The following is a 19,712-nucleotide window of genomic DNA, read 5'->3' as shown; positions in this document are numbered from 1 at the left end:
ATAATGTTAATGAAATCATAGCTACTTCATAATAATATTATTATTTATTTATTAATTTATTATTTGATTTCGCCCTGTGGGCACTAAGAGGCCTTTATATCAAGCTCTCAGGGGTTCGGTCAGATCTACAATGGGTAGGGTGACCATATTTTTTGTTGGAGAAAATAAAAGACAAATCAGGAATTATTTCATAATAATAAAAGCAGGTTGCGTTTATTTGTTTGAATAAACTAAAAAGCTTGATAACAATTATTATAAAATATAAGTAAATATAGCATTTTAATCTCATGTACAGTACTCCGGCCATGTTTTGTATACGTTTATAAATTTATAATTAAAATTAAACAGTAATTTTAAATTTAATCTAATAAATAATTTATTATAATTTACGAATTTATCACCATACTTTATTTAAACAGATAAAATATTTAAAATAACTTAATAAAATATTTTGGCTATAATTGTGCGGTAACCATTTCGTATCGGCGAACAGGATGTGCGTCATCGTACGTAACCGAAAGTTGTATTACGTTCGTAGTATGATGTGTATTAGGGAATAGTGTGATGCAATTCGAATTTCGATCATTGTAACTTTTCTATTTTTAATGAAATGTTCTCGAAGATGACGAATATGGGACGAATTTTAGTGTGTGCTTTAGCTTTTCTAATTCATTTATCAATTGCTGTTGCGGGTAAGTTTTTATACGTGGAAAAACATGGGTTAAGATACGTTCTATTTGTGTATCCATATATATATAGATAAATGACCTATATCTACATCTGTTCTACCAAATAGAAAGTTTCCTTGTGGTGTTTTATTAAACAATGTAAATTACATCATCAAATGGGTACAATTCTAGGTCCGAATGACGCGGTTGGGACTTTAACAGAGCTGTAGAGCATACTGATAGGAACAAAAAAAGTCTAATGAACTATGGGTCTACGAGCGCGCCTTCGCGAGATATAGGCCCCCCAAAATGACTATATGTGAACTTTTCGAGACCCTCAAAAATGAGGTAAAATTTAAAATTCTTCGCTAATTCTGTCAGGCGTTTAACGGCAGTCTTGCCCAAATGAAGCCCTATTCTAACGACACTCGTCGACAACGACCAAAGAAAAGCCACCAAACACGAGGGTGCCACCTCTCGACCGCCACTTCCGTGGAGCGCCGTCGGGACTCGCCGGGAATCTTGCCATCAAATGTGTGAATGGATCCTCATTCTATAGATTCTACATGTTTCTGAATTATTATACTTTTGCCAAAATTTAGTTAATTTGCTATATCATATCGTCTGTTACAATGGTTAGTAGGGATTAAAACTGTTTTATTTTCATATAATAGTTCAATTTACTCAGTTCTGTATAATTTTAAAATCCGCTTAATGTTACCTATGGTAGCGAACATGGTGGCTCGTCTCTGAAACAGTGGGGACACCTGACCTAGCCTAACCTATTTTAATAAATTACCATAATTATTGCCAGTCAAATTATTAGACTAGGTTAGAATGTGCATCTCCACTGTTTCAGAGACGAGCCGCCATGTTCACTACCATAGGTAGCGTTAACTTAAAATCCTTTTAATTAAAACATTTTGTATTTTACAAAATTAACTAGGCAAAATTCAAACATTATGGCACTGCTAGAGAGGTGGGTACGGCTGCCGACTTTCTTCCAAAAACAAGGGAGGACGTTTGTAATGAAGTTATTATTATGAATATAATTTGTAGTTAGTCGTAGAGGTAATTATATAGTCTCTTACCGTTATGCGTTTTCTTTTAATTTGTTACTTTAAAAGATGCTTATTTAATAGACGTTTCCAAAACCTGTAGGATTATTTGGTGCCGACTTGTATAAAAAGCACTATAAACAAACGAATTGTAGGACTACTTTGGGCTGTCATTGTTTAAGCTTGTGTTTGTTGTGGAGTGGCACGGCAGATGCGTACAAAATGTGTTGCATAGCATGGTTTTAATGTCACTCGGTCACGTGACTAACTAGAACCGTCGACATGAAACATCTCCGACGTATTTTCAGAGAAAATTTCTTACTTCAAAGAGTCTGTGGACCACAGTTTGATAAATGTTTGTTACGTTCTGGTAATACTGTAACATTCTACAACAAAACTCGTTGACTTAAGATCTGATAAATTCCCATTGTCGTCTGTCTGTCTATCTATTTGTCCTTCCTTAATCTTGAAAACAGTGTGGGATAGATTAGAGTCGAGTTTGAGAGAAAAAAAAATAAATCGACAGAAAACGGTGTTAAGGGGCTTTTTTAATTCCTTTGCTAGCGCTTTTGATATTCATATAAATATTGTCATCGGGTAACTCAAATAGAATGCTTTTTAAGAACAAAACTTATTCTTTTTTTCTCTCAAGCGTTTTGGCGTGACTACATTTTTACATTATTTTATGAGAGTCGTGACCAGGTAGGGAAAGTTTAGGGGCAGGAGTCTGTGATTAACTATATAGGAACTTCCAGTCTAGACTGGAAATCATGTGATTTCAATTCAAAAATTTTCTCCAGAATGGAGTTACATGCATGACTCTTGTTATCAGTAAAAGTATGATGTACAGAGGCAAGACACTACTAATTTCAGATTGAGAACATATATTTTAAATAAAATAAATTAAAAATAGATTAAAAATTGCAGCCCAGCATTGTGACAATGTCGCAATAAGTTTTGCTTGTCTTTCTCATAATTTGTTAATGGTTTATCATAACCCTTCGTTTCTCTATCAGTTGACTGTAATTTCAAACTTTAACAGTTTTGTATTTATAGTATATGTTGTCAAAAATGCATCTTCCCTTCATCCCTTGGAAATAATAGCTTTAAGCCAAAAAAAACCTTTTAAAAATTATGCCCAAATCTATGATTTTTGGACACATTTTGTCTGGTTTTTGTCAGTTTATTTATTGTATTTTTTCTGTTTAAAATTAACTAAAACCAATAATTGTACATTATTAAATATATTTTATTGATAAAACATTATTTTCAGTAGATAAAATTTAAAATGTAAGAAGTTAATCTGTTAGTTAATATGTGAAACTAAATTTCTAATTTTACATTTTAAAATTTTTTAAAGGATCGGACAGAATTAAGTTAACAGAATTAAAAACTGTTACCTTATATTCTGGAAGATTAACAAATGGTAGAAGAAGTGCTCCGATTTCTCAGCTAAAATGTGTTGGTGGTAGCGCTGGATGTTCGGCTTTCATTCCTAAAGTTGTACAGTGTTATAATAGAGGGTCCGATGGATATGACGTTCAGGTAAAAAATAAATAAATCTATTATTTGTATAGTTTGAATGTTTTCAAATAGTTTAAAGCTACATCTAACTAAATATATAAAATCAGATTTATAAAAATTATATAGTGATACCTCTGTTTTCATCAATAATCTGTCCGAAAACAGTTGGTGAAAACCGAGGCAATTATTTCCATATGAATCAATGTAAATCCAATTAATTCATTCTAAACACTCCAAAATACATACCAAAAACACATTTTATAGAGAATAAATATAGTGTTTAATACTAAAAAACAATAAGAAATTAATATAAAATTAACATAAAAGACTAATGTAAAGAATAAACAAACATTTATCATGGCATTCGAAGGGCTGCTGGCTCTGGTAACTTTCTTTGGTTTCATCATGGAACTAAAAGGAAAGAAAAGCAATGGAATTGTTGGGTAGACACATGGAGTAATGCTCACACGAAGCAGGAAAATGCATGGGTTGCTCTTTGTTTTGCAAAATTAGCAGCAAGGTCACATGGACAGACCAATGTAATCTGAGGCAACCGACAACAGCCAAGACAAATTTTTCAGGAAAAAAATCGACAAAAACTGAAACCAATGATAACCAAAGTCAACAAAAACCGAGGTATTACTGTATGTTATATAACCTACGTGTCTTATATTAAACACAAAAGTAAATAAATAAATAAATGAGTTATTATATATAAAAATATTTAAATTAATTGTACTTTCAAATTTTTATGAATAAAATTTTTGCATAAGTATTGTAATCTGCATTAAGGATGAACGGTGGGGCTTATGGAGCAGGAAAAGCTGGGGCTCCATTCGATCCCTTCGCTTTTATCCAGAGACCACAAGTTATCCTAAGATTGTTATGCTGGTTATTTGCTGTAGTAGTTTTTGGATGTATTGCTTCAGAAGGATGGTTAGAAGATAAATGTCTTTTTAATGACGACATCCATGCTTGTAACTTTGGAGTAGGTATTGGTGTAATTGCCTTCCTTGCAAGTATTGCATTCCTGGTTACAGAGGCCTTGTTTGAGAGCTTCTCAAGTGTTAAGATTCGTCGCCGTGCTGTGATGGCTGATATGGGATTTTCTGCTATTTGGGCTTTTCTATGGTTTGTTGGATTCTGCTATCTTTGTGATGCATGGAGAAAATCTTCAATGCCAAAGGGTGGTTTTGGAGTAAATAATATTTGAGCAAGTATTGCATTCAGTTTCTTTTCCATCTTCACATGGGCTGCCTGCTCTTTCTTTGCTTTTCAACGTTATCGACAGGGTGCCAATTCAGCCTTTGTCCCGTCATATGAAGCAGAGCCACATGAAGTTCCTGGTGGCGTACCTTATACAACTTATCCAGAAGGACCAGAAATGAATGAGGCATATCATGAACCCCCATTCTCTGGTGGTCAGATAGAAAAAATGCAGACAGGTGCTCCTAATTTCCAACAACCCGCTTATTAAATGTAGGAGACACCTAAGTTAATGTAGGTGGCTACAGATAGCAAATGATATCTTTTATGTAACAGTTAATATATGGAGTGAAGTTATTTGTGGTATATGTGATGATTTTCAGAAGTTGAAGTTTACACTTGTGCTTGAAATTATATTCTGGAATGAAATCAATTTTTCGGGTAAAAGAATAAATGCGTTTTTCTGTTGAAGCAAACAGTATGCCCATTATTAAAGATATTAGCTATAAATTTCGTAAGTGAATTGTTTATGCATTATAAAAGAGATTGGATTTCTATGTCATTTAAAAAATGCATTTTACTAAATATCAAAAGAGAAAATTACGTAACATATATTGTAAATTAGGGATTAAGTATTGCAAATAGGCAAGATTTATTAGGTCATTAATAGGTAATGCTTTTTGTGTGACGATTATTGCCATGCTGGAATATGGACTAAAATGTCAATTCTCATTGTAAATACATCCATTACACGTTACATGTCAGCAAATATTAATCCTAATATCTTTTCACTTGTGAATATCTGCAATTAAAAATTGTTAAGGAGAAAATATATTGTATATTAGAATGATCAAATGTTTAAGAGTTCGTACGCATTTATTTCCCCATTGTGGTTGAAGTCAAAGATCGAAAATTATATATTGAGAAACGATTATTTTTATTATAGATATTGTTAAGTTAAAAATTTTTTTTAGGTATTCTTGAAACCGTGTTTTCTTATATGTTGAGCATCAAACACAAGACCGTGTTATTTATTAAACACTTGGCACTTTTCCACTTCTATTAGTTGAGACGAGATTTTATTTCACTCGTTTCGGGCATTTCGCCCCTCTTCAGTCAACTAATAAAACAATATACAACATTTCAAGTAATATAACACACACTAACAGATACCACAAAAATTAATTTAAAACGTACCGTTAGTTCCTCGAACTCAAGGGTGCGCGTGCATAGCACAATTTGGACCTCAAAGTTACAGCAACAAATGTAAATGTTCTACGTACGGCTAATTAAATTGTAAAATTTCTTTTAAAATATATAAACATACAGGCTTATTTTATACATATTGGTATATTAAACATATTCGGTATCTTACTTTTTTAAAATCGAACGCAATAGATCTTTAATCTTCTTTTTACTAACTTTTTTCTTTTCTTCATTGGTGTTTTATCTTGACATAAAGCAATAAACGTTTGGACCTGGTGTTAACTAAAAAACTCACTTTTCGTCTAGTACTGGCTCATTATTATGCAGTTGTTTGTTGACCATTTGCATATTCTGCTGGTTATGACGATCTGAATTTACATAATTAACTGTATAGCCAAAAGTAGCCAAGTTAGGCTGGATCTGTTGCTTATTTTTTATATGATTATAATATTCTTAACCAATTCTTGTTTATATTTATGCTTAAATTTTTATTTATAGAATTACTGGACTTTATGATGGCCACGCTCTCTTTAAATTTTCTATTATAAGCGTATTTTTCTTTATATAAAATTTTTGTACCATCTTGATCTATATTACAATTATTAAGTAGGCAATGATCATGAAAAACAGAGTTTACTCGATTGTATCTTAAGTCGGCGACATGTTCCTTTAATCTGATATTTAACTTACGTTTCGTTTCTCCAATATAAATACTATTATTCTTACAAGTACACGGAATTTCGTAAACGACATTCTTTGTTTCTTTCGCTTCTGTTCTAGTTTGCTGTATACTCTTTTTATTTTTTAGCCGGGATTTAAGTTTCTCATATTTAGGTGCGAGTTTTATGTCTACCTTTCTTAATTCTTTATTAATTTCTTCATATAATCCTTTTACATATGGAAAACTAATATATCTTATTCCTGAGCCTTGTTTTTCTATTCTTTGTTTGTCGTTTCTATTTGTTTTATCATTTATTTCTTTTTCCCATTTTGTAATTATATAGTTTGGGTATCCATTTAATACAAATTTATTTTTTAATTCTTTTATATATTTAGACATATTACTTAACTTACTGGTTCTATTTTTAATTTTTTCATATTCCATATTCCATAGGAATAGAATTAGGATAGAAAGGAATAGAAATAGTATCGAATTTGAACCTTTTAAAAAGCCTTGCACTATCAGTACGACTATCAAATATAACTCTAATATACCTTTATATATCAAATATAACGTCTTTGCAATGGAATATGAAAAAATTAAAAATAGAACCAGTAAGTTAAGTAATATGTCTAAATATATAAAAGAATTAAAAAATAAATTTGTATTAAATGGATACCCAAACTATATAATTACAAAATGGGAAAAAGAAATAAATGATAAAACAAATAGAAACGACAAACAAAGAATAGAAAAACAAGGCTCAGGAATAAGATATATTAGTTTTCCATATGTAAAAGGATTATATGAAGAAATTAATAAAGAATTAAGAAAGGTAGACATAAAACTCGCACCTAAATATGAGAAACTTAAATCCCGGCTAAAAAATAAAAAGAGTATACAGCAAACTAGAACAGAAGCGAAAGAAACAAAGAATGTCGTTTACGAAATTCCGTGTACTTGTAAGAATAATAGTATTTATATTGGAGAAACGAAACGTAAGTTAAATATCAGATTAAAGGAACATGTCGCCGACTTAAGATACAATCGAGTAAACTCTGTTTTTCATGATCATTGCCTACTTAATAATTGTAATATAGATCAAGATGGTACAAAAATTTTATATAAAGAAAAATACGCTTATAATAGAAAATTTAAAGAGAGCGTGGCCATCATAAAGTCCAGTAATTCTATAAATAAAAATTTAAGCATAAATATAAACAAGAATTGGTTAAGAATATTATAATCATATAAAAAATAAGCAACAGATCCAGCCTAACTTGGCTACTTTTGGCTATACAGTTAATTATGTAAATTCAGATCGTCATAACCAGCAGAATATGCAAATGGTCAACAAACAACTGCATAATAATGAGCCAGTACTAGACGAAAAGTGAGTTTTTTAGTTAACACCAGGTCCAAACGTTTATTGCTTTATGTCAAGATAAAACACCAATGAAGAAAAGAAAAAAGTTAGTAAAAAGAAGATTAAAGATCTATTGCGTTCGATTTTAAAAAAGTAAGATACCGAATATGTTTAATATACCAATATGTATAAAATAAGCCTGTATGTTTATATATTTTAAAAGAAATTTTACAATTTAATTAGCCGTACGTAGAACATTTACATTTGTTGCTGTAACTTTGAGGTCCAAATTGTGCTATGCACGCGCACCCTTGAGTTCGAGGAACTAACGGTACGTTTTAAATTAATTTTTGTGGTATCTGTTAGTGTGTGTTATATTACTTGAAATGTTGTATATTGTTTTATTAGTTGACTGAAGAGGGGCGAAATGCCCGAAACGAGTGAAATAAAATCTCGTCTCAACTAATAGAAGTGGAAAAGTGCCAAGTGTTTAATAAATAACACGGTCTTGTGTTTGATGCTCAAAAAATTTTTTTATAAAAGGTTAGTGAAATGTTTACTTCATTATAGAATTAAGATTTTTTCCTCCTGTCTCGTGTGATAATTTGTTAAAAATCTGAGATAAATGTTTAGATATAGTTTGTTTTATCAAATGCACATTTAATCAGTATTATAGTTTTTATTTGGTATTGTTTCATAGTCACTAGAACTGTGAATTTATAAAAATTTCTCACATAATGACTTCTACTATTTTTTGCATTTATTTATTTATTTTTATTTATGTTTAGAACTAGCTCTTTTATGAATTTGTTTAATAGTTGATATTTACATTTTATTTAGTTAAATTATTAATATAAAATTATTTTTTTCAAAACTTTTTTTACTTTAAAAATTCTAGTTATTGCTTTTCAAATTGTGAGTTTTGTTTGATACGGGTGAAAAACTAAATGGTTCTTATTGTCAAATACACAATATTATATTGTGTACTTGAGTGTTATGTCTTATTCAAGTGTAGAAACTATAATGGATTTTTCAACATTTTGGCCAATTGTATTTCACAATTTTCTATATGATGTATTTATTATCAGCTTTTAACATTTAAAAATTATAGGAAGATTAATTGATCTTTATTTTCTTTCATTACTTTACAGTTACTTTAGAAATATTTTTTTCATTAATCATCATTGACATTAAGAATATAGCATGTGACAGTCATCTTCCCAAGGCATCATGCTTGATTCTTGTGAGTTTGAAATATTATTTCCAGTTAGTTCTTAAATTATTCTGAGAGCAATAAGTTTCCCTTGTTACCAGTGAACCCATTTTACAATTTATCAAGGAATGCTATAGTTGTTCTGACAGCCTTTGCTGAGTTCAGTATAGAATCGGCATGTTTCATTGAAGTCCAAAATTATGTTAAAATTATCAGATTGTACAAATGATCTAGATATGTTGTAACCAGTTGAAAATGTTCTCTCTTTATTCACATAGTGATGTACAAAGTATAATAGGTAAATTTGTAGTTGATGTTGAAAATCACATCTGACAGAATAACAAAAAGAAAAATGAGTGGTTGCCGGAAAGTTTAATCATTGTAAGATTTTGAAGCCTCATATATGTATAGATTTGGAGGCCACATTTCTTTAGTCATGTATTGTACTTAATCTTCTGTGATGTATGAATACTAGTCAGAAAAACAAAATAATCTGCATTAAGATTATAGAGATTAAGGATTCCAAGAACTTTCACTGATTTCTCAAATAAAAATATTGCTGAAATTTCTAGCGATCCCTAATTGCTACAGAAATTTTAAGTATAAATTATTATAAGAAAATTTTGATTAAAAAGAACTGAAAGTTTTAGATATAGAAAAAAAAAATTGAAAATATTTTGAATGTTTTTAGTCTGTGTAATCTCACTCATAAAATATTATATTTTATTACAGTATATTAATATAAAAGTTAAACAACTGCCATGTAAATTTTTTAAAGATTATTGTTTTTAACATATACAATAACCGATCCCATTGCTTGATATTTGTTTATTATTTAACTGCCATTATGATTGTATTTTTGTAAATCCTTTGTTATTGCAGTGAAGATCATTTCAAAATTTTTGTTACATCATTTATGACCTATAGAATGATACATTCGTTTTTATCAAATTTGAGTGGAATATATTTATTTTTCGTAAATAATAGAGAGGTTGCAGCTGACGTTTTCGTCACGAAAATGTAAACTCGGACATTCGGCTCTGCCTTCCTGTAACCCTAGAAGTTTGACAATGGCGTTTGGAATGTCAGTGGAATCATGCTTGACATTCCAAATGCCATTGTCAGACTTCTAGTCTTACAGGAAGGCATGCAGTGCTGTCTTCCTGTAAGACTATAGGAAGGCATACAACATTGTCTTACACAAAAATGTGAATGTCGGATGTTCAGTCAGACATTCGTGTTTTTGTGATGAAAACATTGGCCTCAACCTCACTAATAATAAATAAAAATACTTTAGAATAGAATACTTAATACTTTAGTAGAGGCAGTTCTTGACTTTTGGACAATGTGTATTTTAAAAAACTAATATTTCAATTCTTCTAAATTGCTTAATTTCTACATCAAATTAGGACTTTTGTACATTTTCAACCAACAAATAAAAATTTTGAGCTATCATGCGAGAACTGTCAGTTTTCGTTTCACTAATATCAAAATTGTTTGAGAAAAGTTGTTTGGTTGTTTTCTGTTTAATCTAAAGGTTCATTATTTTAAGCATTGTAACATATTCATTATAAAAAAAGTAAAATTCTGCTATCTTAGAGATTTTACAATTTTTCTTTCTAACTCGTTAGGAAGGGTATTTCTTTTATAACACGCAACTCTATATTTTGACCCGTTCACATTTAATTTTCTTACACATCAAAGACTGCCTGTGTTACACAAAATGTGAAAATGTATTTTAAAAATTTTAAGAAAATTCGTTGCAAGGCAGTTCTCAACGTGAGTAAAGGAAGATCACCAATTGTAAATTTATCATCAATGATTTACTCATTTTCATATGATATAATAAGAAAGAAATATAATAAAAGTTAGTGCTCAAGATTAGATTTTTGTAATATAATCAGTTTCTGCCGTTTTCATTATGCAAAATTAGACGTGATTATGAATTATATTGAATAAACGAGGATACGACATCCCATAAAATAAATAATTTAGTGAACAGTGTTGCTTTCAATTAATTCTTAAATAAGTCATCCAGATTAAGATATTTATTATCAGAATTGAAGAAATTACTGTTATTAAAATCCTTCAAAAATACTGAAGTTAGCTGAAATAAAATGAATTATTAACACATCTTTGTATAGATTTTCTGCTGAGATGATAAATTTATATGAAATATTGGAAATGACAAAGGAAAGTTATGATTATTTGAAGTCTGTAAATAAATTTTTTTAAATGAATTCTTAGCTTTGAATTAGTAATATGTCATACAATTATTAATATTAATAAATATCAATTTTGTATGATACAATAGATAATATTAATTTCAATACATCAAAGTTAATGCTGAAATTTATTGGTAATTTAAATTATAAACTAGTTTCTAATAAAAGAAACAAGCATTATATTTTAATTTACTATAAATCATCCTGTTGCTATTTACATATCCTCTAATTAGTAGATAATTTCTGTATATTGATTTATTTTGATCAATTAGGTAAAACATTCAAATTTAAGAAAATTTCAACTTTATAGAATATCATCTAGGAATTAGAACAAATAAATGGATATTTTATTCACAAATTAGTTTATCATTTCAGTTAACAACTAAAATTATTAAATTTTTTTTCAATATATTTATTTCTGGATTTATTGTTTCTATTATAAGCACAGTGAAAACTTGATTATCCAAACTTGATGGGACCAACAGTCTTTCGGATAAATGAAATTTCAAATATTCTAGAAACTTGTGTTGTGGGTACGTCGTTCACTGTGCATTTAAAGTTTCATAATGATAAATATTGTAATGCAATTCCTTTTATGAAAGTAAATGAATTTACTCAAAATCTAATATAATTTTATGCATGTGACTTCGTTTCACAGCAATAAAATCGACAGATGATGTAGTGATTTCCAGTTACATCATCGTTTGGTCTGTGTATAATACTCGTGCAGTATGCCCAATGCTATACATTCAACTTTTCGTTAACTGTTTCAGATAATTCAGAGTTTTGGATAATTGAGTTTCTATTGTAATTAAAATAGTAATAAAGATTTAATTTTTGAAAAAAATTTTATTTATTATTTTATTAAAAAATATTTTTAGTGGGAATGCAAGACAGATATGGATAATGACTACAGATTTGGAAGTGTAGAAGTTCTTTGTGAAGGATATGATTATCCCAATGATCCATATATATTAAGAGGATCGTGTGGAGTAAGTAATCAAATTTAATTTTTCTTATAAATCAGTATGCCTCTACAGGAAATAATTAATTGTTGAAGGTTTTGTACATTTTGATAACAATATACTTTTATTTTAGAAAATTTGTAAAATGTTTTAGAATATTGTAAATTCTATAGAGAACACGGAGGATTTTCTTAAACAATTTTTAAAAATTCTGTTATACAAAAAACTGTTAGTAAAGTACTATAGTAGTAGCCATGTATATACCAAAAGACATTCAACAGATGTGCAAAGTAGTATTTAAGCTATGATTGCAGTTTGCAATGAAAACAGAAGAAAACAAGAATAAACTAAGTGCAATTTATTATATATAATAAATGCTATTCATTGCTACTTAAGCAGTATTTCACACCATATCATCATTAATACTGTTCACTGTTACAAGAACTTGTTCAAGAAATTTGACAATTAATAGATAATTGAGGGTAATAATTTTGAGGGTAGAGATGAATTTTATAAAAATTTGTAAACGTTAATAATGAGTAAAATCTTCATTAACTCCAACCGTTCTTGAGTTATGATCAACCATCCCCTCGACCGAAGAACAGCGAAAACTAAAAATAATGGTGAAAAGCTCCATTCCGTCTGTCAGGCCTTGGGTTGGTGTTGAGCGAATCAGGAAAATAGGTGGAGGTGGCATAACAATTGAGGTCAAAAAAAGAGAAAACATTCCTTTAACTACCAAAATTTAAACCCCAAAATATACAAAATTTTGGAAATTTTTGATAAAAGTCATGGAAATTATTAAGCTTCAAATTGGGTGAACAAAATCGTGCCTACTCCACACACACGTCAATACATACAGATAAAACCTCAAATTTTTTTGTTCTTTTCTTGCATTTCTTGACATTTCATGTCCGAAGTCCAAAAATGTAAACATGTTCCCATTGTTTCCCTCTGTTACATATCATTGTCATCTTTTAAACACTATAAACATTCAGACTCAAGCCAAACTATATATACCTCTACAAACAGCATGGCACAAATATGGCGCAGGAGATGGAGTGGAGCGATGACGTTCATGCAAGTTCTCTATAATACTTGTAAGTGAAATGACTGTATGAAATAAATGCTTGAAAAAAATGAAGCGAGCTTATCATTTTGTCACTGACTGTATGAATTTATATTTGGTATTCAATAACATAAATAATGATTAATGATAAATCACAAAATTTATTTCAATTCTGTGGAAATTATGAAATTTTAACTACATTTGTCTTGACAACAAATTATTGGAGTTATATTTTATTATTATTTTCCTTAAATTGAAGTAAATGTAGTCGTTAAACTTCAATACATAAAATTAATCATAACTGCAAATTTTTTATCAATTCTTAGTGTTTGTTTTTGTGTGAGCATCTCTGTCTATATACTATATATCAGGGGTGGCCAACTTTTGTGCACATAAGATCTACTTTTTATCGTAAAAATGTGTTGCAATCGACTTGTTGTCATAGGCATAGTCTAAGTGGGGAGGGGGAAGTGTGAAATACATACCATGTTTATACACTGTTTCAGTACGAAGTGCACTCACTGCTTATGAGTCGAGTCATAACTGCATGCATACAGTTGCGTTCGGTTACAAATATAATACATTAAGTCAAGACATTGCTAGCGATTGACCAAAATTGGCTTGGCGATTGACTTGTTGGCCACCCCTGCTATATATGATGATACAACAATTCTATAAATACATTATTGATTTAATATAGATGATAAAAAGAATTTTAAATAACATCATTTTCCAGAAATCTAAAGAATTTTTAAATTATTTCAGTTGGAATATACAATTGATTTTACAAAAGGAGGATCTCAACAAAAGAATAGTCATAGTTACAATAGTAATAATAATTATGGATCTAACTATTTCAGGTAAGTATCATAGTATAAAATAATCATCAGTAAATTTTTGATTGATATTTTTCCAAATTTATTATTTCTAGCTGTGATTTCATTATGTTATCATTTACTATTCGTGAATAGTCAAATTTAACTTATGCTTCTCAAATTTCACAATTAGAAACTATGTAAAATGTTATATATGATTTTAAATAGAACATGCTCAGCAAATAATTAGCTTATCACAACACACCTTTCTTGTTACTGAGATAGTTTTCGATAAAACTAACATTTTCGGCCTACTCTATAGGCCATCCTCAGGCTTAACGAGAGAATTGGAACATTGGCGTTCCATTAAATAGAATACGTGCGCTCAAATTCAAAAAACTGACAATGGAAAAAATAAGAAAATAACTGAAAAAATAATATATACAATAAAAAACAAAGTCAGATATACTAATAGAAATAAAAATAAATCCATTAATAATACTTTAAATAAACATTGAAATAAATTGTTAATTAAGGTATAATTGATGGAACATGTAACCATAAACTAAAGTAAGATTACGAGTTCATGGCAAACTTTTTGACTATAAATTTCCATGCCATTGGAAGGCCTTCTGCGTCCCATGCATTTATGCATGCCTCTTCAAGCTTGCTCATGTAAATTTCAATTTTTTCTGTGGTGTTTGCTAATGTTGGGGAGTGCAAGTGTTTGACAATAACTGCTCCATCCCATTTTACTATCGAGCCTTGGGTCTGTGCCGTCTGGGAAAGTACTGTTGTGTTGGAACCTTTTCTGACGTCATACTTGTGTTCTTTGTCTTATCCCCAAATTTCTTGTTGTGGTTCCAATATGGTCTTTCTTGATTCCTAGTTGTGTGTTCTCGTAAGAAATCTTGTACACCCCTGCTTTTTCTTCTTTTTTAATGTTATCTTTGTCATTTCTTAACACGTTCATGGCATCAGTAGATAAACATTTAGGCAGCTGCTGGGTGTTACAAGTCATGGGTGACTCGTAGTCTATTTTAATACAGGGCGGCACGAGTCACCTGTGCTTCGTACTATTAAATTAATATATTTTATTGCATATAATAAAATAATATCAATATATCAAGTATGATGTTTGTAGAATAATGTTATCAAAACATATGCACCGCCCCACCGAAAAACAAGCAATTATGTCTGTAGCCATAACTAGACATGGCCATACGAGTCACATGTGCCTCGTAAAGTGAACGTGTTAAGATTGTATATAGGTTTCGAGCTCTTTTCAAAATTATTCTTGTCTCCTTGCAGTTTGCAATTTCTTTCTCGCATTAATATATACACTATATATATATATATATAATATAAATGCTAAACTAACTATATTTTACAGTTCTAGCAAACGTACAACTTTGGGTGATATCATCTTTTTAATCATCATATTTATTATTATATATGCGATTATCAAAACGTGTCTGTATAGAAACCAACACACTACGACATCCGATGATTATCCATCTCCTCCAAATGACGGCTATTTCAGTGGTGGTTTTTTCTCTCCAAGATCGTCTTACCCGGGACAATCATCTCCTCCACCGCCTGGTTTTAGAACAGATTATGGTGCAGGTAAGATTTATAAAAAAATATATTTTTAATTATAATTCTTATTGTTAAATTATAAATGAATTTAGTACAAAATTTAAGAATTATTTTCTCCAAAGGAATTTTTGATGATAAATAAATTTGTATTTATATTCACTACTAGGGGTATTAAGAGACACAAGGCTTTTTTACATCTTTATTTCTGGTTCTTCCATAAGCCGATACGCATTTCAGAGTTAGGCCCCTCTTCTGTTGGCATGACATGTGAGATTTCCTCCAGGTGGTATTAAAAAATATCATTACAGTTTAAAATATAATATAAAATTACTATTGTTGTGAGCTTCGTGTTTAATATCGTACATCTTCCGGTAAATACTCTTGACACCTGTGGTAGTGGAATCTTTGGACTGTCTTCGGTAATGAATCTTTGGTAGTGGACTCTTGACGCCTGTGGTAGTGGCCTTTTGAAAAAAAAAAAAAAAAGGTTTCACTACCAAAGACAGTCATTAATGATATTTTAACAATTTTAACTGTAAATACGCAATTTTGAACGAAGTGTCCATGTATCAATACCACCTGGAAGAAATCTCACATGTTATGCCGACAGAAGAGGGGCCTAACCCCAAAACACGTATCGGCATATGGAAGAACCAGAAATAAAGATGTAAAAAAGCCTTTTTCTCTTAATACACCTAAAAGTGAATATAAATACGAATAAAAAGAAGACATGGTCTCGGAATACATATTTATATAAATAAATTTAACAAATTCAAACAATAATATAGTCTGATGCAGTTTAGTCATTAATGTATTGTTATATAAACTTTTGCAACATGAAAAAAATTATTTGAATTATTATTTCCTACTAAAACTTGTACAAAATGGAATAAAAACCAATTATGTACTGTCCTCAATTATGTTTTATTCTTTTTTAATCTGTTCTTTAGTTATTTTTATATAGTAATATGTAACTTGATCATTAAATACTAAGAGATTTTACTATCCAGTTTTAACTTAATTGACATCTTGTCTTATATTTTCAAATTAACTATTTAATAATCTATTGGTATTTGAAAAATGAATTATCAAAAATGTTTGCTATAGCATGCATTTCTATTTTTTTTGTAATATTTTAATAAATTACTTTTTGTAGATTGTGGTACTTCGACCAGACCGCCAGGTTCTTCTAGCGGAGGTGGTGGTTTCTGGACAGGCGCATTAACTGGTGGATTATTAGGTTATATGTTTGGAAATAGAAGGTAAGTAAATGTAATTTGTAGTTTTTAAATAATTAGAAATATCAATCATTTAAGTAATATAAAGCTGTATTCTGATAGACTGAAAACTAAAAGCAAGACTAAGGTCATAAATGTATAGTGAGTTCTTTATATACTCCAGAACTCAAACTATATAAAATGTTAACTAAAATTACTGTACATATATTTGAATGGAAAAGTTTGTTTTACAATCTTCAAAAATGATTAATTTTTAGTTAATTTATACTATAACTAATGCATTAGTGAATTTTCTGAAGAACATTAATTAAATCCTTTAATTTTTTAAAATCTTATTGTAATAAAATAATTAGTTTGTAGTATGACAAGTAAAATTTGGTTTTGGAAAAAGAATTAATAGCGAGATTGAGGCTGAATTTTTAAACGTGTACGTCAGACATTCAGCGCTGCTTTCCTGTAAGCCTAGAAGTTTGACAATGGCATTTGGAAAATCAGTGGAATCATGCTCAACATTCCAAATGCCACTGTCAAACTTCTAGTTTACAGGAAAGCGGCGCTGAACGTCCGACGTACACATTTTCGCGTTTAAAATTTCGGCCTCAACTTCGCTAATAATGTTTTCTAAAACTTCTACCATTTAAAATCAGATTTAAGTACAATAAAATACATAAATTTGTAAAACTATATTACTTTATAATTTAGTTCAGATAAATCTACATTTAAATTACATGACAATTTTACTTGCAAAATTTAAAAAAATTTTTTTATTAATGTTTTATCTAGTTTTCTATGCAATGAGTTGGATTGTACTAATATATTCAAAGTCATATTCATATTATAGATATCAATAATACATTTTATCATTCCCAATAGATAGAAATGAAATTACATTTAAAGTCTCTTTGCACAATTTTTTAGCAACTCTTATGGAGGATCGTCTTATCAATATCAAAGACACTCGCGTTATCAAGAGCCTACAAGCTTTTCGTCTGGCTTTTCAAGTTCGGAAACTCGAACGGCTTCTGGTATACTATACTTAAATTTTATCGTCTATATAGTATAAATTTCTATAAACATTTGATAATATATAAATTTATTTAGGTTTTGGAGGAACAAGAAGAAGATGAGTGCCTTTATTTAGTGGGTATTAATGTCACAAGTAATTGTATATAGCTAAGATAACGGTCAAATAAAGCTGTGATAATTTACTACTTTGACAAAAGCAGAGATTTTAAGATCAGACATATTTACGATATTTTAAAAGGTGTTTTTTAATTCACAGTTCAATAGTACTTTCATTAACACTGTACTATTATAACAATGTATATTAAATATTTATGAAATGAAATGGTATGGTGTATTGTTTGAAATTATCATGATGTAAAATCCAATTGGAACAATATAACTATATAATTTCTTCTAGCTAATCATATAAATGTTCAATGAACGAACTCAGGTCTTCCCAATGGAGTTAGTATTGACTCCTTAGAAAAAGGTTGCCCATCCCTGCCCTATGTAAGGGCCACATTTAAAACTTTTGAATGATGCGGGTTGCACACGAGAAAAAAGAAATGTGAATGTGACTTACCGGCATTTTTTTTATGACTATAAATTAACATAATTGTACTTAATTTGACTATTTCTTTACAGTAGAATTTTTGCTGCATACTTAAGTTGGGAAATTGATATGTTTATTAATATTTTGTACGGCACGGGCCACACAAAATGCTCTTGCGGGCTGTGGGTTGCCCACCCTGCCTTAGGGATTGATGATCAAGTTAGATTCTACATATGCATAAGTAAATAATGAAAATATTTAGTAAATACAATATGAACCAACACTAGATGGTTTGTTAATTTTTGCATCCAGCTTTGAGTTGATTTATAATACGTAAAGCATTTTCAAATATATAAAAAATTTATTAAGAAAATATGTTCACGAGGTCAATAAAAAAAGTTTCCAAAGTTAATTCAAAATGTTGAATTCTCCAGTTTTGAATTAACTTACTTTTAATACTTTAAATCAAAATTAAAAGTTAAATTTTTAGCATTATATTTTTTATTACAGAAAATATATGAAACTTATTTATCCTGTGCAGTGATTCAGATTTCTCTCACCGTGCTGTACAGATTCTCTTCAATACTTCAACATTTTTTCCTCATATTTTGACTTGTTACAATCATGTCACGTTTCATCCTTTTAAGTGTTCGTTGATGATATCTTGAGACTTTAGTAAGCTGAAAGCAATTTTCAAATAGACTAATAGACAAAGAAAGTAAAACAACTTTACTTCTGTAAGAATAGTGTTTTATTTGCACAAAGTTTGACTAGTTTGTGTACATAAATAATACCTATAAAACAGTGCTAAACAATTGAGTATTAAAAAAGTCGTAGATTCCTTTAGCAAAATCCAGGATTTTCTTTTCTAGACATTACTGATATGAAGAAGAAAATTATTAAATTAGTTTCCGTATGTTAAATAAATACATTGTTGCACACAATATGCATAATTACACAAGTGATTAAGTAAATAAATAATCATCATATTTAACAAAGAGAACATTTGGTACAAAATTTTATAAATCAACAATTTAAATCTGAATTCCATTTTGAAAAAATTGTTGCACAACAAGCTACTTTTTGAAAGAATAGCTGCCAAAACAAGTTAAATTTATAAATGTATACATTTACAAATAACATTTTTTTATTCATAATTCAGTACAAGTAATTTACTTTGATTACATTAATTTTGATTTGATGAATAATTATAATGAATACTAAACTAAATACAGTTTAGTAAAATATTTAGATAAAAATCCAAAGATGTTAACAATAATCATTAATGTTTATTAATAAAATTTACTAAAATCTATGAAATAATTTGGATAGTGTGAAACA

At 29.4% G+C, this 19,712-nt stretch overlaps 2 protein-coding genes across 2 annotated transcripts; both read left to right on the top strand.

Annotated features, from left to right (window-relative positions):
- Positions 1–488: 488 nt before the first annotated feature.
- LOC136971790 (store-operated calcium entry-associated regulatory factor-like) lies at positions 489–18,161 on the top strand. Its single transcript, XM_067266292.1, has 8 exons — positions 489–692; positions 3,087–3,271; positions 12,009–12,119; positions 13,927–14,021; positions 15,370–15,602; positions 16,732–16,837; positions 17,732–17,838; positions 17,915–18,161. The coding sequence occupies exons 1-8, from the start codon at positions 611–613 to the stop codon at positions 17,938–17,940; spliced, it is 945 nt and encodes a 314-aa protein (XP_067122393.1). The 5' UTR covers positions 489–610; the 3' UTR covers positions 17,941–18,161.
- LOC136971788 (synaptogyrin-like) lies at positions 4,044–5,427 on the top strand. Its single transcript, XM_067266291.1, is given in 1 exon segment — positions 4,044–5,427. A coding segment is annotated over 1 exon segment (684 nt). The 3' UTR covers positions 4,728–5,427.
- Positions 18,162–19,712: the final 1,551 nt, after the last annotated feature.

Source organism: Centruroides vittatus, unplaced genomic scaffold (assembly GCF_030686945.1).
Source record: "Centruroides vittatus isolate TY-2023 unplaced genomic scaffold, ASM3068694v2 contig_272, whole genome shotgun sequence".
In the NCBI taxonomy this organism is placed as follows: domain Eukaryota; kingdom Metazoa; phylum Arthropoda; class Arachnida; order Scorpiones; family Buthidae; genus Centruroides; species Centruroides vittatus.
The sequence above is the reverse complement of the archived record's forward strand: the minus strand, read 5'-3'. Positions and strand labels throughout refer to the sequence as shown.

Coding starts and splice junctions, on each gene's coding strand:
- LOC136971790 (XM_067266292.1), top strand. CDS start 611: ATGTTCTCGAAGATGACGAATATGGGACGAATTTTAGTGTGTGCTTTA. Junction 12,120..13,926: donor TATTAAGAGGATCGTGTGGA/GTAAGTAATCAA, acceptor AAATTATTTCAG/TTGGAATATACAATTGATTT. Junction 15,603..16,731: donor TAGAACAGATTATGGTGCAG/GTAAGATTTATA, acceptor TACTTTTTGTAG/ATTGTGGTACTTCGACCAGA.